The 16,630-nt window shown below is 35.7% G+C and overlaps 1 protein-coding gene across 6 annotated transcripts in view; it reads right to left on the bottom strand.

Annotated features, from left to right (window-relative positions):
• The window catches only part of RAPGEF4 (Rap guanine nucleotide exchange factor 4), a 339,342-nt gene that overhangs the window by 295,902 nt on the left and 26,810 nt on the right, over positions 1–16,630 (bottom strand). For 5 of the 6 annotated variants that reach the window (XM_031960444.1, XM_031960441.1, XM_031960446.1 and 2 more), the window contains exon 2: positions 903–1,045. In XM_031960444.1, coding sequence (XP_031816304.1) covers positions 903–1,045 — 143 coding nt within the window. Of the gene's footprint in view, positions 1–902; positions 1,046–16,630 lie in introns of those variants that run through there. The other variant, XM_031960447.1, reaches the window with a different exon arrangement.

The following is a 16,630-nucleotide window of genomic DNA, read 5'->3' on the forward strand; positions in this document are numbered from 1 at the left end:
GCGACCCCATTTGGTGTTTTTATGGCAAAGGTCCTGGAGTGGTTTGCCATTTCCTTCTCTAGCTCATTTTATGTGATTAAGATAAGGAACTGAGGCAAACAGGATAGAGTAACTTGTCCAAAATCACACAGTTAGTAAATATCTCAGGCCAGATTGTAACTCAGGAAGATGAATCTTCCTGATGTCAGGCCCAGCACTCTATCTACTATACCACCTAACTGCCCTTATTTTTATATTTATATTTTAATATAAATATTTCCAGGTTTTATAATACTTCACATAAAAACACTGAAGCTATCTTGTCATTTTGCCTAGCTCTCCCTTAAATTTTTCTTCACTGAAAGTGAACAATATATTAATTGAAATTAATTGAAAGCACTGACATTAATTAAGCTGACTCTTTTTTCTAGGTCATTTTATCTCTTGCTGGCTCACACCTTTTTTGGGTTGGGAGAATAACTATATGTGTGGAGTTAAAAATATGTCTGAACATATGTCTTCCCTATCAGCTACCCCCTAATCTGAAAGCAAAAGTCAACAGAAAAAAAAATCATTCTTATTAACAAAGGAGCTTCCCAAAGCAAATATTAAAAAGATGCCAAAATATTAATCAAAAGACCCACAGCAGATGGGGATATTGACCAAGGAGTTCAAAATTCAGTGTCACCTAACTTCATCCTCAATTTAAATTTAAATACTTAAGACTGAACCATAAGCTACAAGTCACCTGAAGATAAAACAAGTTTGATTGGAATTATTGATGCACCTAACATTCTATCTAGATACAACACCTCAGAAAAGAACATTTGGGTTTATTGGATTTGTTATTTATCCCAAAGGACAATCTTAACTCAAGATAAAGCAATGGAAGCTAAATATTCCACTGAAGTTAAGTTTCTTACATGTTATTCCTTTTTCCAGATTCTCATAATAACCACACAAACAGATCTGATGAAGAAGATTTGGATGAAATTTCTCAAAAGCTTTAACTTCTTTAAGTCGTGTGAAAATAATATCCACATCTTCACTGGATCGTTCCAAAGGCCTGAAAAAAAAAAAAAGGCAGACCAGTTTCAGGAAGCATATAAGCCTATAAAACAGCCAATAGCTAGTGCATCATTTACTTCTCCCACTAAGTTCTTAAAGTTCTTATTGGAATATTGACAATAAAATGATTTAACCATTGTCCAATATAACTACAAGTTGCCATAATATAGCAACATCTGAAATAGACATTAGTGTGAGTTCAGCATACTTAAGAACAGTCCAAGAATGAATTTACAAGCAGGATATAACAAAGACATAGCAACAATAATAACGATGCTTTAATTTGTATCCATTAATAAAAGAAAAAAGAAATTTGCATGATAACTTTTATATTGAAGAAGAATAGCAAGATGTCCACAATAGATTTAGTTTCATGTGCAACCATCTTTTTATTATACAGTGCTACAGAAATCTTCGTTTTATTACACAAGTTAAAAATAATATCCATCAACATTATTTGTAAACTATAATACTTTGATTTATTTAATAGAAATACATAATTAAATGGAAGAACATGCTGTGTATGTCTACTTGACAGTTATTAATGCTTAGGAGAAACTAAGCTGTTCAGGCTATCAAGGCCCAGAACTAGCAGTCATGTCGGCATTTACTTGAATTGATGGCATAGTACTTAGAAGGTAATAAAATTGCCTCTGGAGGACCCACTTTGTCAACATTTCTCCCCTGGTCCTTAAATACTGGGACATAATTATAAATGAGCAGAAGTTCAGGGTCTTCCTTTATTTTAAGTTCAGCATGGCAAATCAACTGGAATTTAATGAGTACCTATTATATGCCCGGCACTCTCAAAAGCCCCAAGGACATAAGGAAAGGCAATAATACAGACCCTACTTTCAAGGACCTCATAGTTTAAAGAGAGAGACAACATACAAATAACTATGTACATGCACAATATATTCAGACTAGTTAAGTGTAGTCTCAGAAGAAAGACAATAAGATTTAAAAAGTCAGGAAAAGACTTGTAGAAGAAGATGGCACTTTAATTGAGACTTGTAGGAATCTAGGGAAGTTTTGGAGTAGATATGGAGAAGGAAAGATTTCCAGGCATGAAAGTCAGCTAGTGCAAATGCCCAGAATTAGGATTTGGAGCATCACATACAAGAAACAGCCAGGAGGCCTGTGTCACTAGGTTGCAAAGTATGTGGAGGGGAATAAGGTATAGCGACTGGAAAGGTAGGAAAGAACCAAGTTTTAAGGGTTTTAAGAGCCAAAGAGAACTTTATATTTAATCCTGGAGTCAAAAGTTGCATAAGAGGTCATTATGAATAAGCTTAATGAGTCTTGACCTAGAAGTCTTGAGAATTTTATTTTGTAGGAGAGACTCAGTCACAGCTTCATTAAATTAAGAGAATCATTTAAAGGTTATGTTGGTCTCTAGAGCATGAAGTCAGACATATTAACATTTTGAAAAGATATAACTATAAGTACATGCCAAAGTATGCCCTTTGGAACCAAAAGCAACAGAAGTATCTGCCAATATAATCTAGGGCACTTGAGAAGGACATCCTGCATGCTATAATGTGTATTCAAGATCCTGTCTTGAAATCAGGATTATTTATATTTAATTCCTGGTTCTGACACATGAGCATTATCACTTTGGGCAAATCCCTTAACTTTTCAGTATTCCAGGTAACTCTTTTAAAATATAAATTATTGACAATAATATATACTGACACAGGGAATTCCCCACACTAATGAAACCATGGGTATAGACCAAAAATTAAAAAGACATGCTTCTAAGTTGTCATTTGTTTTTAATTCCTTGTTACAGATGAATTTGCCACCAATTTTCTATATTCAATCTGAGAAGTATTGATGTAGTGAGTGGATAGAAGGCATATTAATGTGTTGGACTTGGACTCAGGATAAAGTGGGTTTCAATGCTGATTCTGATCCTTATTAGCTGTGTGGTTTTAGATAAGACATACAATGTCTCTAAGACTTACTCATACAAGAATTCTTGTTCATTATGAGTGTTCAAACAATGAGGAAATCACAGGTCCTTGATTTTGATACAATATTCTCAGAGTTATGATAAACTCTTGAGAATAGCCATCAAGAAATATGTATATCTAGATGCCAATACCAATTGGCAGGTTAAACACCTTCTGTGTTTAACTGTTGCGTACCATTGTTTAATTTAATCCTTGTTCTCCCTTTCAATTTAAATAACTAATGACAACTTATCTTTTACCCTTTTTATATATAATTTAAGATATACAATGAGGTCTAAGCATCAAGGTAGTTTGGCTTCCAAGAGCTAGGAGGTAGCTTCTTTGCTCTCTCTATCTGATGAAATCTTTAACTGCTTATGTAGAGCTCACAAAGGAGGAAGAGTTGCCTCCTAAGCTCTCTCAAATAACTCTAGATGTTTCCTTGGTTTCCTTCAGTCTTTCTTGTCTCAAAGGAAAAGGATAAAGGGAAACTTTTCGTAGTTTAATTCTGCTTGAACACTGCTACTTTCACTTGTCTGATAAGTACTTTAGGGCTTTTTAAGTGTTTTACTTTTTACTTCAGCTTAGACTAATATTCAATTCACTTTTTAAACAGAATATAACAGTTTTAGGCAAGGCTACAAAATGATTTCTTCAAAACTGGTTATTCTTATGTCACACCTTCAATTCAAATCTTATCTGAGTGATAAAATCTCTTTTGTCACTGATCTTTACCCTCACCAAAATTCAATAGTATTGGGTCAAATGATTGTCCATTATGGTATGTTCATTTTAATAATAGAAAACAAAGAATATAACAGAATAGAGAGTTGGGTGGAAATATAAAAAAAAAAAAAACTGGAGAGTCTGAAGAAGGAATGTCTCCTCCTGGTTCTGCTATAGAAAGCCAATGTATTCCTTCCTCCACAGAACAGTCCTTCAAATACTTGAATAAAGCCATTTTATCCCCACAGACTCCACTCTTCTCTGGGCTAAAGATGTCCATTTACTTCCTCATATGGCATGGACTCAAAAGTCCTTCTCCACTCTGCTTGCCATTCATTCTCTGGGCATTTTAGATTATTATAATATCAGAAATTTGGTGTTGAAAGGGACCTTAGAAGCTACAAAACCCAAACCTCTAATTTTGTGACCAGAGTCATAAAGTTAGTAAATACTTGAGGCAGAATTTGAATGCGGATCTTCCTGACTCCAAGGCCAGCACTTGTATCCACTGCATCATTCCCCACATGGTCACACTCCTGGCTTTTATCATGTTCTTTGGAATCTCAGTTCAACAAGATTGCATCAAATATAAAACTCATATTTCTCAGTAACACCTTCCCTTCCCCCTCTCCTCCCTACCCGGATCTCCTGGGGAAGGGGCTTCCTGTCTCTGATTGGAGAGGCTGGAGGATAGATAATGGAGAGTTCCTCCCAGATCCTCTATTTAAGGAGGGCACTTAAGAATTCTTTCCCACTTAGATTTCTCTCTGGAATTTCAACATCTTGCATTCACATGTCCTCAAGTTGTTAGAATCCTTACAAGGTGTTCAGTTACTGGAATTGATAGAAACAATGCTTCTGTTTACACCTTTGAGAGTTTACACATTAGCTCACACATTAGTTCACAAGTTTGGGAGATTTCAGAATTCAGTATGAGATTCACAAGTTTACACCTCCCACAATCCCATTCTCTCAGAGGAGGAGTCAATCTTTGGGTTCACACCTTTAAGAGATTATATATAAGGAGCTCTTAGAGCTTCAATCAAAAGACTTCAAGAGATTGAGAAATGAGAAGTCAGTTGAGGAGATTGAGAAGCTAGAGACTGCAGTTGGGCAGAACTGGGGATTCGGAAGAAGAGAGGCTGAAGCTGGCAGCTGGCAGAGGCAAAAGACTAGCAACAAGAGCTGTTGGAATCAAGGAAAGCTTACCCAGCTATTTTGGAAGAGACAATAAAGAACTACTTTAACAACTAGCTGCATTTGAGGTGATTATTAATCTGAACCGAAACTGGAGACAGCTCCAGAAACTTCCCCAAGAAACCTGCTCCCAGAGAACCATTATATTTTAGAAAAAAAAAAAAAAGAACACCACACTCAGTATCTCCCTCTTCTGAGAGCTCCTCCTTTCCTCTGCACTCTCTTGGACTTCAGACTTTATTATATGCCTTTTCTTCCTCTCTCACTTAATTTCCCCTGTCTGTTGATTCTTAGCTTCTTTTTATATGTGCTCTCTATTAGATTATGAGCTTCACAGGGGCAGGAACTGTCTTTTGCCTTTCTTTGTATCCCCAGTGTTTAGAACAGTGCTTGGCATATAGTGGATGCTTAAGAAATGTTTCTGTCTGACTGACTTAGCTGCTTAAAAGCAAGTGGGGACTAATGTCCTTCTATAACTGTGGAGCCCAGAACCAAACACAACACTCCACAAAAGGTTTAACAGACACAAAGCACACACTGAAACTACCACTTTGTTGTATTCCTGAAGGCTGTATACTGCAGCCCAAGACTGTGTTACTTGGTGAACTATTCTATTATTTCTTTAGTCTGATTTTCTTCAGTCAAGGAAATTAATTCAATATCAAAATTAGATGAACGCTAAAGTCTCTAAAAACCTGACAAAGTCTCTAAAAACCTGGCACTATATAATCTTGAAAGAGTCTCTTGATCACTTTTGCAAACCTTAATTTATTCCTCTTTAAAGTGAGGAGCTTTACAGAACCAGGAAATCATTATATATCTCAACAGCGATACTGTATGAGGATGTATTCTGATGGAAGTGGATTTCTTCAACAAAGACAAGATCTAACTTAATTTCAATTGATCAAGGATAGACAGAAGCAGCTACACCCAAAGAAAGAACACTAGGAAATGAATGTAAACTGCTTGCAGTTTTGTTCTTCTTCCCAGGTTATTTATACCTTCTAAATCCAATTCTCCCTGAGCAACAAGAAAACTGTTCGGTTCTGCACACATATATTGTATCCAAGATCTACTGTAATCTATTTAACATATATAAGACTGCTTGCCATTTTGGGGAGAGGGTGGAGGGAGGGTGGGGAAAAATCGGAACAGAAGTGAGTGCAAGGGATAATGTAAAAAATTACCCTGGCATGGGTTCTGTCAATAAAAAAGTTATTTAATTTAAAAAAATTTTTTAAAAAATAGACCATTTAAATAAAATAAATAAATAAATAAAAAATTGTTACCCATTACAAAAAAATAAATAAATAAATAAAGTGAGGAGCTTTAGACTATGTGATTTGCATGTGATAGACTATGGGGGGAGGTCCTTTTCAGCTCTGATGGTCACATAAAAGGGAATGGCCAAGAATCTGCAAAAATCCAGTGTATATATGGAAGTGCAAGAATAGTTTGTCTTTTTCTAAGTATAAATTCTACTTAATTTGAAGGTCCTTCAATCCTTTGATTGGGGTTCTGAAAGGTTACAAGAGGAAGCAAGAAAGATTAGCTAACTACATTATCTGATATAATGTGAAATAAAAAGATCGTAGGTCAGAGAACCTAGATGCAAATCCTTGTAAGGCATATACAGGATGATATTTGTAGGGTCTTGAATAAATCATAAAATTCTAATTGCCCTGACTTTCCATAACTTCAAAAGGCCTTTCCAGCTCTTAATTTATAGCAATATGTATTTTTTCAAACTTAAAAAAAATGTCAAAGGACAGATCTGCTTAAAAACAATAAGTTTCTCAAATAAGGAACATTTTAAAGAAGATTTATGGATGGGTTTATGTGTTTTCCCTTCAATTAACAACAACCACTTTAAATGTCAAATATTTAATGTGCTATATATTGAATATTTACAGCTATGTAGCATTTTTTTGCTTTTCAAAAAACCATGACCTCAGTTGTATAATTTTATCCTTATAAGAACTTTATTCCTTAGACTAGCTATGATTAAACTCATTTTACAAATGAATAAATGGCAATAGCATGTAATAGACCAAGAAGTTTTATATAGTTAATAGACTATTAAAGTCAGAACTGTTTCTGACACTATCTTTGTGACAGCAAACAATACAATTAATCAATATGTGCTTTAGGCAAGCCAAAGAATTTTCAATTAGGTTTCATATATAATATATGGTTGTGATCTTTGTGAATTGGTGAAATAAATTCACATACCAACACATCGCAACATCTTCTCTGTGGACATGGACAGATTAGGAAAGTAACAACAATTGTAGATATGTAACCTTGTAGACTATGGATTCATAGTTTCTAGAATAGGGATTCACAGTTACAATCCTCTTTTTCTATTCTACAATATATATAGTGGTGCTCATTTTATTTAGTGTTTGCTAAAGTGGGAATAAAAAATTAAAGTTTGAAAAAACCTTATAAAGTCAGAATTGTTCCTATAGATGATGCTATTATTTTTAACAAGAATCTATCATCGCCCATTCTTCCTAAAACAAAATCATTCCAATAGAGTAGCCAATGATTTGAGTTCAAAAAGAAAATGCTTAAGAAAAATTTGTTATTTCAGCCAAACTGGAAAATGAACATTCTACTATCAGCTTTGAGTTGTAGGAGATTAAGATAAGGATTAAGAATTAATGCATATGAAATCTTATCAGTGCAAGTATTCCATTCACTGATGCAGATGATAAATAATTCTTGTCTCCCAGTTCTGTCACTCTTGCCTGTGTCCTCCCCTAACTCCATCATGGGATGTCTAACCAACATTTTGAAGACCTTCTCATTCTCTTGACAATGGGAAAATATCTATGGTATATGATGAATATCAATTGGTTACCCTTCACTCATACAGTGTGACCAGTTTACTTTTTTATCATACATTTATTTGATGGAATCTTTTAAATAACTTCTTTGGCATAATTCTTTGTGATCTCTGGAAATTGCTGAGGCTTGATGTGCTTCTCTCCAGTGTTCTCTGAATTTTCTCTACTTGATTTCTTTAGATTTCATATTGTTCCATAACTCACAAACATACAAGATGGAATGTACAATATATAATAAAATACACAATACTGGAAGAATATTGTTATGAAAAAGATGGACCTCTGTTTCAAGGAGGATCTTAGAAATCACAAAAAAGAAATTTGTAATTTTCCAAAGGCAATCCAGCCTACTATCCTCATCTTTGATTCTGGACCAAGTTCATTGTCCATTTGTAGTGTCTGTTTGAGATACAGACTACATAGCTGGAATAAAAGAAGGGAAAGACACAGACAGAATAATAGAAAGAGAAAGTTTGTCTTTTATGTCATTTTATTCTTAAGTCTTATTCATATAAGTGTGAAAAGTTCCAATGATAAAATGATCAGTCAATAAATAAGTACTTATTGAGTCCCCACTATTTGCCAGTCTAAGTACTAAGGATACAAATAAAGAAGAGATTTATTCCTGTCTTTCTGTCAGTTGCAAAATTTTAAAAAAATGTGACCTAGCATAACCTGACTTAATAAGATAAAGATCATACAAACATAAGATGTAGAGCTGGAAAGAAGACTAGAAGGCAATTATAATATAGACCAAAAAATTGTTATGTATAGCAGGATATTGTACCTACCTCTTTCATAATTGCCTAAAATTAAACCAGCAGTTAAGAGCTTACCACGCTCCAACAACTGTGCAAAATGCTAGAGATACAAAGAAAGGAAAAAATAAACTCTGGCCTCCACTAGCTCATGTTGTAATGAGGAGACAACATGCAAACAACTACGCACAAACAACATGTTATACCAGACAAATTAGACCCGATTTCAAAAGGAAGACACTAGAATTAGGGACTGGGACAGGTTTTTAACAGAAGGTTTAGCTTACAGAACTTTAGCAGAGAATTAAAGAAATCCAAGGAAACTAGGAGGTGGAGATGAAGAGGCAGAACATTCCAGGCATGGGGTACAGTCAATGAAAATGCCCCGTTATAAGATGGAGTGTCTTTGCAAGGAACAGCAAGGCGAACAATGTTACTGGCTCTTCTATCACATGAGGAAGGGAGAGAGGGAGAGGTGCAGTGAAGAGAGGGAATAAGATATAAGAAGATTGCAAAGATATAAGGAAAAGACAGGTTATAAAGGGCTTTGCAAAAGCAAATGGAGGATTTTCTATCTGAACCTGAAATAAAGGGAGCCCCTGGAGCTTATTCCAATGTAGCAAGGGAGGAAACAGTCAAACCAGAATTTTGGGGAGATCAATTTGAAAGCTAAGTGGAGGATTCAATTCACTTCCTGTCCCCCCTCCCCTCCCCCCTTCCCTCCCTCCCTCACCTCCCTCCCCGCTTCCCTGACTAGTTCCACAGAACTAGATGCTTCTTCCACAAAAAGCTCTTCACTTTTAAATTCACCACCAGACTGCTAACACAAGCCTTGATCCACACCTGCTCTGCTTGAAGGTCTGAAAGGTGGAGTACCAAACTCCTCCCAGCGCCTTCCTCTACCAAGGGTAGAAGTTAGACTCACATCATTCCACTCTGCATCTGCTGCCTGCCTTGTTCATCACCAGGAAACAAGATGTCCTAGATTCAGGTAACCCTGATCTCTCATTTGCCCACTTTCCACAGCTTCCTTCTCTGTCTTGTCTCCCTTTTTAGAATGTATGATCCTTGAGGGTAGGGACTGTCTTTCTTTTTATTAATCATCTTCTTATTACTGAACCTGGTGCCTGGCATATAGCAGGTATTTATAAACATTTATTGGATTAGATTAGATTGACTAGAGGGAAGAGAAATTTGAGGCAGGGAAATCAACCAGCAGGGTATTGCCATAGTCTAGGTATGAAAAGATGAGGACCTGCACAAGGATGGTGGCAGTGGCAGAAGAATGAAAGGGGTATATGCAAGAGTACAAAAGTAGAAATGACACATTTTGACAACTTATTGAATATAGTGGAGGATGGAGGGATGAGAGAGAATGAAGAATTATACCTAGGTTGTGAACCTGACTAGGGGAGTGAGGATACACGATAGTAATTGGAAAGTTTGAAAGTGGGGAAGTTTTAGATAAAAAAGATAATAAATTCAGTTTGGGACATAATGAGCTTCTACAAGACATCCAGATAGAGATGTCCAGCCAGCAGTTAGAGATGGGAACCTGGAGCTCAGGGAAGAAGTTAGGACTGGACAAATAGATATGGGGATCATCTGCATCAGAGGGTCTATTAAATACATGGAATCTGATGTGATCACCATGTGAAATAGTATAAAAGAAGAAAAGAAGGCCCAGGACAGAGCCTCAAGTGACCTGAATGAAGATCTAGCAATGGAGACTAAGAAGGGGCAATCAGACAGGCTGGAGGAGAAAAGTGTCATGAAGACTCAGGGAGAAGAGAGTATCAAAGAGAAAAGGGTGATCAAAGGCTACAGACAAGTCAAAGAGAATTAAGAAACGATCATTAGAATTGTAATTAAGAAATCATTGGTAACTTTAGAGAGAGTAGTTTCAGTAGAAAGATAAGGTCAAAAGCATACTGCAAAGAGTAAAAAAAGAGAGTGGGAGATAGAGGTATCAATTACAGATCACCTTCTTCACAAGAGTTGTCCAAAAAATAGAGAAGAGATAGAATAATAGCTAGCAGGGATAAAAACAATAAGTATGGAGAGGGGTTAGAATGGGGAAGACATGACATATTTGTAGCCTGTAGAAAAATCTCTAGTAAACAGGAAGAGACTGAAGATAAGTGAAAGAGGGGGGATGATAGAGGGGACAATTATCCAATAAAGGTGGAATAGATTAGAATCACTTGTCCGTACAGAGGGGTTTCACTTACTGTGAGGGACATAGAAGGCCACTGAAAATCAGTTTTCAGAAAGATGATGATACCTGATCTATCCATCTTAGTTCACCAGCAGATCCGTCAGATCTCCAAAAGTCAAGTCCTTGTGGGAGAATAGATCCATAATACACAAGAAAGTGTTGTGCTTGAACTTTGTTTACTCTGAGGGAAATAGGAAACTACTGAAAGTCAGCAAGGAATGGCCTTACCAAGTCTATCTACAAATTATTCTTGTGTAAATGATATATTGAATAGGGGAAAGAATAGAGAGGTAGGATATTCAGCATATTAAAGCCCATGATAATAAGTAAGGCTGAAGTTAATAAAGACTTTTGCTGGGATGGTGCCCTGAAAGGTTACATTTGTTCTGATCTTGAAGATATCTCCTTTTGCTACAGAGATTCTTAATCTGAGTCCACAGCCTATGGATAGATTTCACAGAGTCTATGGATTTGGATGGGAAAAAATACACCATCTTTATTTTCCCCTAACTTTGGTTTTCTTTGCAATTCTATGTTTTGCTTTATATGTTTAAAAATACCACTCCATGAGGAATCTGTACTTTATCAGACTGACAAAGAATCCTTGAAATGGACAAAAAGGTTAAGAATACTTGCATATACATTGTGAGCATTCCCAATAATATCTCATTTTGGATCACATCTCTTTTGTATGGATTGTGGAAGACTGGCTTCATCGTGGGGGCTTGTTTCCCCACAGGGGAAAGTGATGGAGGGATGAGAGAGAATGAAGTCTAAGCTATTGTAGATCTAGCCTCTCACATGGAGCTGATTTTAGGAAAACTGATTTTAGGGAAAAAGATCTGATGGGGGACTAAAGTAAACACTAACTAGAGAGTGAAAATGAAAGAGCTCGGCAAAAGAAAAACCAGAATTAAGAGAGGACACCAGAGAACTGGATGGAAGCCACAGGGAAGCCCAATCTGCTCATCCATGCTCATTTTCTCAGGGAACTTCTTGGCCCATCTGCGGGGCCAAGAAATCATGAAGGAATTTCAGGATGAGGAGCCACTCAGTGGAGTGATCCCTGGTCTATCAGAAAGAAGCAGAGGAATTCTATTTGGGTTTATGAACTTCAAGTGGAAGAGAAATAATAGAAGCATCCAAAGCTGAAAGAAGAAGAAGAACCATAATATAGAGAAGCAAACCTGCAGTTGCCTTCCATGTAGATTATGGGTATCATGCACGGTCACTGGGCAGGGAGTCATCCCTCAATCTAATACACCTTCCTCCCAGGTGACACTCAAGGCAAAGTGATTCTATAAATATGAAGTATAATAAAGGAGCCTGGGGAAAGGTAGGTTTAATCAGAGGAAACGGAAATTATGTTGATTATTTCATTCACTTATTAATATTTTACCCTTTATCGGTATCACTATTAGGATTATTCATCATCCACTCATTATTCCAGTAGGCAAGCATTTATTAAGTTCCTCTAATGTGCCAGGCACTGTGGTAAGAACTGGGGGTTATGAAAATAAAAAATGAAATAGTCTGTGAATCTTTTTGTTTTTTACATTTTTCTGTAGGATGAAAAAAGATTGTATAGTACCAAACATATATTGTTAGTGTTTGTGTAGAGTCTATAAGTAGGGATATGCTAGTAAATGTTTCATAAATGGATCTTCAAAAGAAAGAAAATTGTATAAATAATACTCTTTTTAATTTTAACCTCCAATTTTAATATTTTCTCCATCATTTTTAAGTCTAAATAATCAATTAATCAAGCAAAATTGGAAGATTTATGAAGTGAAAATATTCACACTAAAGATGTAACAAGAGCCAATTCAAGCTAACTCCAGTGCACATCTAGTCTGAGAACCCATTGACAAAAATTTTCTATTGAATATAGATTTAAACCAAATTCTGTGATTCCCAGAATACCCCTAAATATAGTCACAAATCAAAACTGATTTGTGGGAAAACTCCCAGAGGGATCACTAAAAACCCAGAATCAAGTTCTGTGCTGAGTTCTAAGTGTAATACAAGGGAGAATGTAACAGGGATGAAAGATGTAGGTAATGTACTCTGAGAAAATTTGAGATGACTTTTAATTTTGAGGTTGTTTTGAAGAATAAAGTTGTTTTATTTGGTGAAGATATAGATTAGCAACTTTCCCACTCAGCTTCATTAAAAGTGGCAATTTATAGAGATTCAAAATTTCTGAAAATGTTAAATTTATATCAAAATAGAATAAATGTAAAATAAATATACTGGGCAGCCAGGTGACAATATAAATAGAGTTCTGAACATGGAGTCAAAAACACCTGGGCTCATGTGTAGCCTCAGATATTACTTATTAGCTGGGTAACCCAGGGATAGTTACTTAACCCTATTTGCCTCAGTTTCCTCAATTGTAAAATGAGCTAGAGAAGGAAATCACAAACCACTCGGGTATCCTTGCCAAGAAAATTCCAAATGAGATCATGAAAAGTGGGAGGCATGATTGAAACAACTGAACAACAAAATATTTTGGAAGGGAAGGCACTAGCTGGATGGAGGTAGGGGAGTAGAGGAGAGATTAGGCAAGAGAAGAAGGAAAGAGCTATAGAAGATGAAAAATTAAGTCTTAAAGAAAATAAGAGATATATTTCAAGCATGTGGGATAACAAGTGCCAAGGCACTGAGATAGAAAAGGCAATGTCAAATGTGATGAACAGTGGGATGCCTGGTTTGACTGGACCATGTTTATAATCAGGCTGGAGAAGGCGACTACATTTTTTGAAGTGTTTAGCTCTTCATAGATGTTAATTAGATAGCAAAAATTAGGATGCTGACATACAAAGTAAAGCACAAACAAACAAAATGGGGACTTTGGGAATAAGGAGTCAGGAATATTGAGTCCTAGTCTTGACTTTTTCTCTAAATCACCATGTGTCCTTAACTCTCTTACTAAAGACTCAAGAATGTTCATCTATAATATCTAGATAATAACACTGATCACTTGATCAGGGTGTTATGAAGAGTTAAGAATTTTTAAAGAACCTTACAACCACAAAGCACAGTAAAATATTGAAAATATGTCAAAATATTAATGGCTTGGAACACATCATTAAGTAATCAGTCTTCTAACCTCATTGTTCTCAATGGGCTTTGATAATTAGGTGAATTCACATTATAATTAAGTAGGTTTTGAATATCCATAGGTGTCATGAATATGTGGTAAATTCAATTGCAGGTTTATCAAGGACTTTGCTTTCTTAAAGATCACCTTTAAAAGTTCTGAGCTGCCTCACAGTCAAGTGAAAATCAGCTGGTACAATATACAATTTTCTTTATCCTTTCCCCCCACTTAATAACAATGAATCTTGAGGCTATGCAGGTTCACTATTTTAACATTATGTCAAAAACTTAGGTTGTTTTTGATCATTAATAGTGTGCTTACTTTTAGACTGGTCTTAATTTTTTTTTCCCACAGCTGTGTACTATTGCACTGTGCTAATTTACATGAAGGTTTAGAATTCATTAAAGTTTTTTAAATGATACGATGAGTACAAATCAACTTTTACCATTAATATTTTGGAACACTTTCATTATTCACCTTTTGTAAAACTAGAGAGTCCATAGGAGCTGAGCAGACTTTTCTATATGTCCGGTAGAAATACTATGTCCTTCAAAAGCTCCATTTAAAAGGACTTTTTCTAATCAGCAGGTATCTTAGTAAGATAAATGGTAATAAGTGTAAACATTTTGAACATCATAATTACCAAATAGTCATGAGCTAAATCACTGTTAAAGGGGTCCAAAAAGAAAAGGAATAAGGTAGCACCATCTCTTGTGGAGGGTTTGGCTAGAAAACTAACATCTCAAATGGAAATAACAATTTGTACATTATGACTTTTCTGTAAATATGATGAAAGGGCAGCCAGATGGTTGGAGAGGCTCATCTTCCTAAGCTCAGATCTGGCCTCAGAAACTTTCTAGCTGTGTGACCTTGAGCAAGTCACTTAATCCTGTTTGCTTTAGTTTCCTCATCTGTAAAACGAGTTGGAATAGAAATGACAAAGCACTCTAATATCTGTGCCAGTGAAGTCTTGAAGAGTCAGACACAACTGAAAATAACTGAACAACAATGATAAATATTATGAACAAAGATTCCCTCTTCTCCTACTCTATCCCACCAGCTAGAAGTCATAATTATACAAGCTGGCAGTTATTGATTCAGATCAGCAAACTTGTCAAGTCATAAATATGCTTGCACATTGTATATTTCAATCTTGAATATAAGCCTATTGCTTTATTGAATGTATAAAAAAAAGCCTAAAATCTGTTACCCTACCTATCTCTTTTAGAAATATTAAGAAACAACTCTGAGATACCACTACACACCTGTCAGATTGGCTAAGATGAGAGGAAAAAATAATGATGAATGTTGGAGGGGATGCGGGAAAACTGGGACACTGATGCATTGTTGGTGGACGAATCCAACCATTCTGGAGAGTAGTTTGGAACTATGCTCAAAAAGTTATCAAACTGTGCATACCCTCTGATCCAGCAGTGCTATTACTGCATTTATATCCCAAAGAGATACTAAAGAAGGGAAAGGGACCTGTATGTGCCAAAATGTTTGTGGCAGCCCTGTTTGTAGTGGCAAAAAACTGGAAAATGAATGGATGCCCAATGATTGGAGAATGGTTGGGTAAATTGTTGTAGATGAATATTATGGAATATTATTGTTCAGTAAGAAATGACCAGCAGGATGAATACAGAGAGGCTTGGAAAGACTTATATGAACTGATGCTAAGTGAAATGAGCAGAGCCAGGGGATCATTATATACTTCAACAATGATATTGTGTGAAGATGATCAATGATGGACAGAAGCAGTTACACCCAAAGAAAGAACACAGGGAAATGAATGTAAACTGTTTGCATTTTTGTTTTTCTTCCCGGGTTATTTCTACCTTCTGAATCCAATTCTTCCTGTGCAATAAGAGAACTGTTCAGTTCTGTACACATATATTGTATCTAGGATATACTGTGACATATTTAACATGTATAGGACTGCTTGCATCTGGGGGAGAGGGTGGTGGGAGGGAGGGGAAAAATCGGAACAGAAGTGAATGCAAGGGATAATGTTGTAAAAAAATTACCCAGGCATGGGTTCTGTTAATAAAAAGTTATAATTATTTTTTAAAAAAAAGAAATATTAAGAAAGCACTGTGCAGAGGGACTTGGAGTTAGGAAGGTCCAACTTTACATCTTGCTTGGAATACTTAATAGTTGTGTGATCTTGAAGTATTTTAACCTCTCTAGGACTTAGTTTCCTCATCTGTAAAATAAGGATAATTATAGAACCTAATTCCTAGAATTGCTATAAAGATCAAATGAGATAATAGTTATAAAACATTTTGTAGGTCTTAAAGAGCTAAAACAAAACAAAAAAACAAACAAAAAAATTGCTAGCTGCTGCTGCAAGTCTAAAACCTGAAAGAGAAACTTTCTTTCTGGGAAAAAGTCCTTAGGCCAATGCTTCTTGAACTTTTTCTTTTCCCCTTTTCACCTGAGAAATTTTTATGTGACCTGGGGTATATAGTATATAAAATAGGTATATAAATAAAACATTTGCTGATAATAAAATTATAATTTCATTATAGCCACATTCAATTATGAAACAGCACATATGGAGTCACAAACCACAGGGGCTCAGATCAGGAATGCCTCTTTCCTGAAATAATTATAATGGTTATTGAACAAAGGATAAAGGATTCTTGATCATCCATCTTGGATTAGTACCCTCTTTATCTAAACCATAATCAAATTAAAGTGATGATCAGACTAAAAAAGGAAGAAATCTTTGATTATTTCAGTTAATGGAAATACCTTTTGAGCTCTCCTTT

This window comes from Sarcophilus harrisii, chromosome 3 (assembly GCF_902635505.1).
Source record: "Sarcophilus harrisii chromosome 3, mSarHar1.11, whole genome shotgun sequence".
In the NCBI taxonomy this organism is placed as follows: Eukaryota; Metazoa; Chordata; class Mammalia; order Dasyuromorphia; family Dasyuridae; genus Sarcophilus; species Sarcophilus harrisii.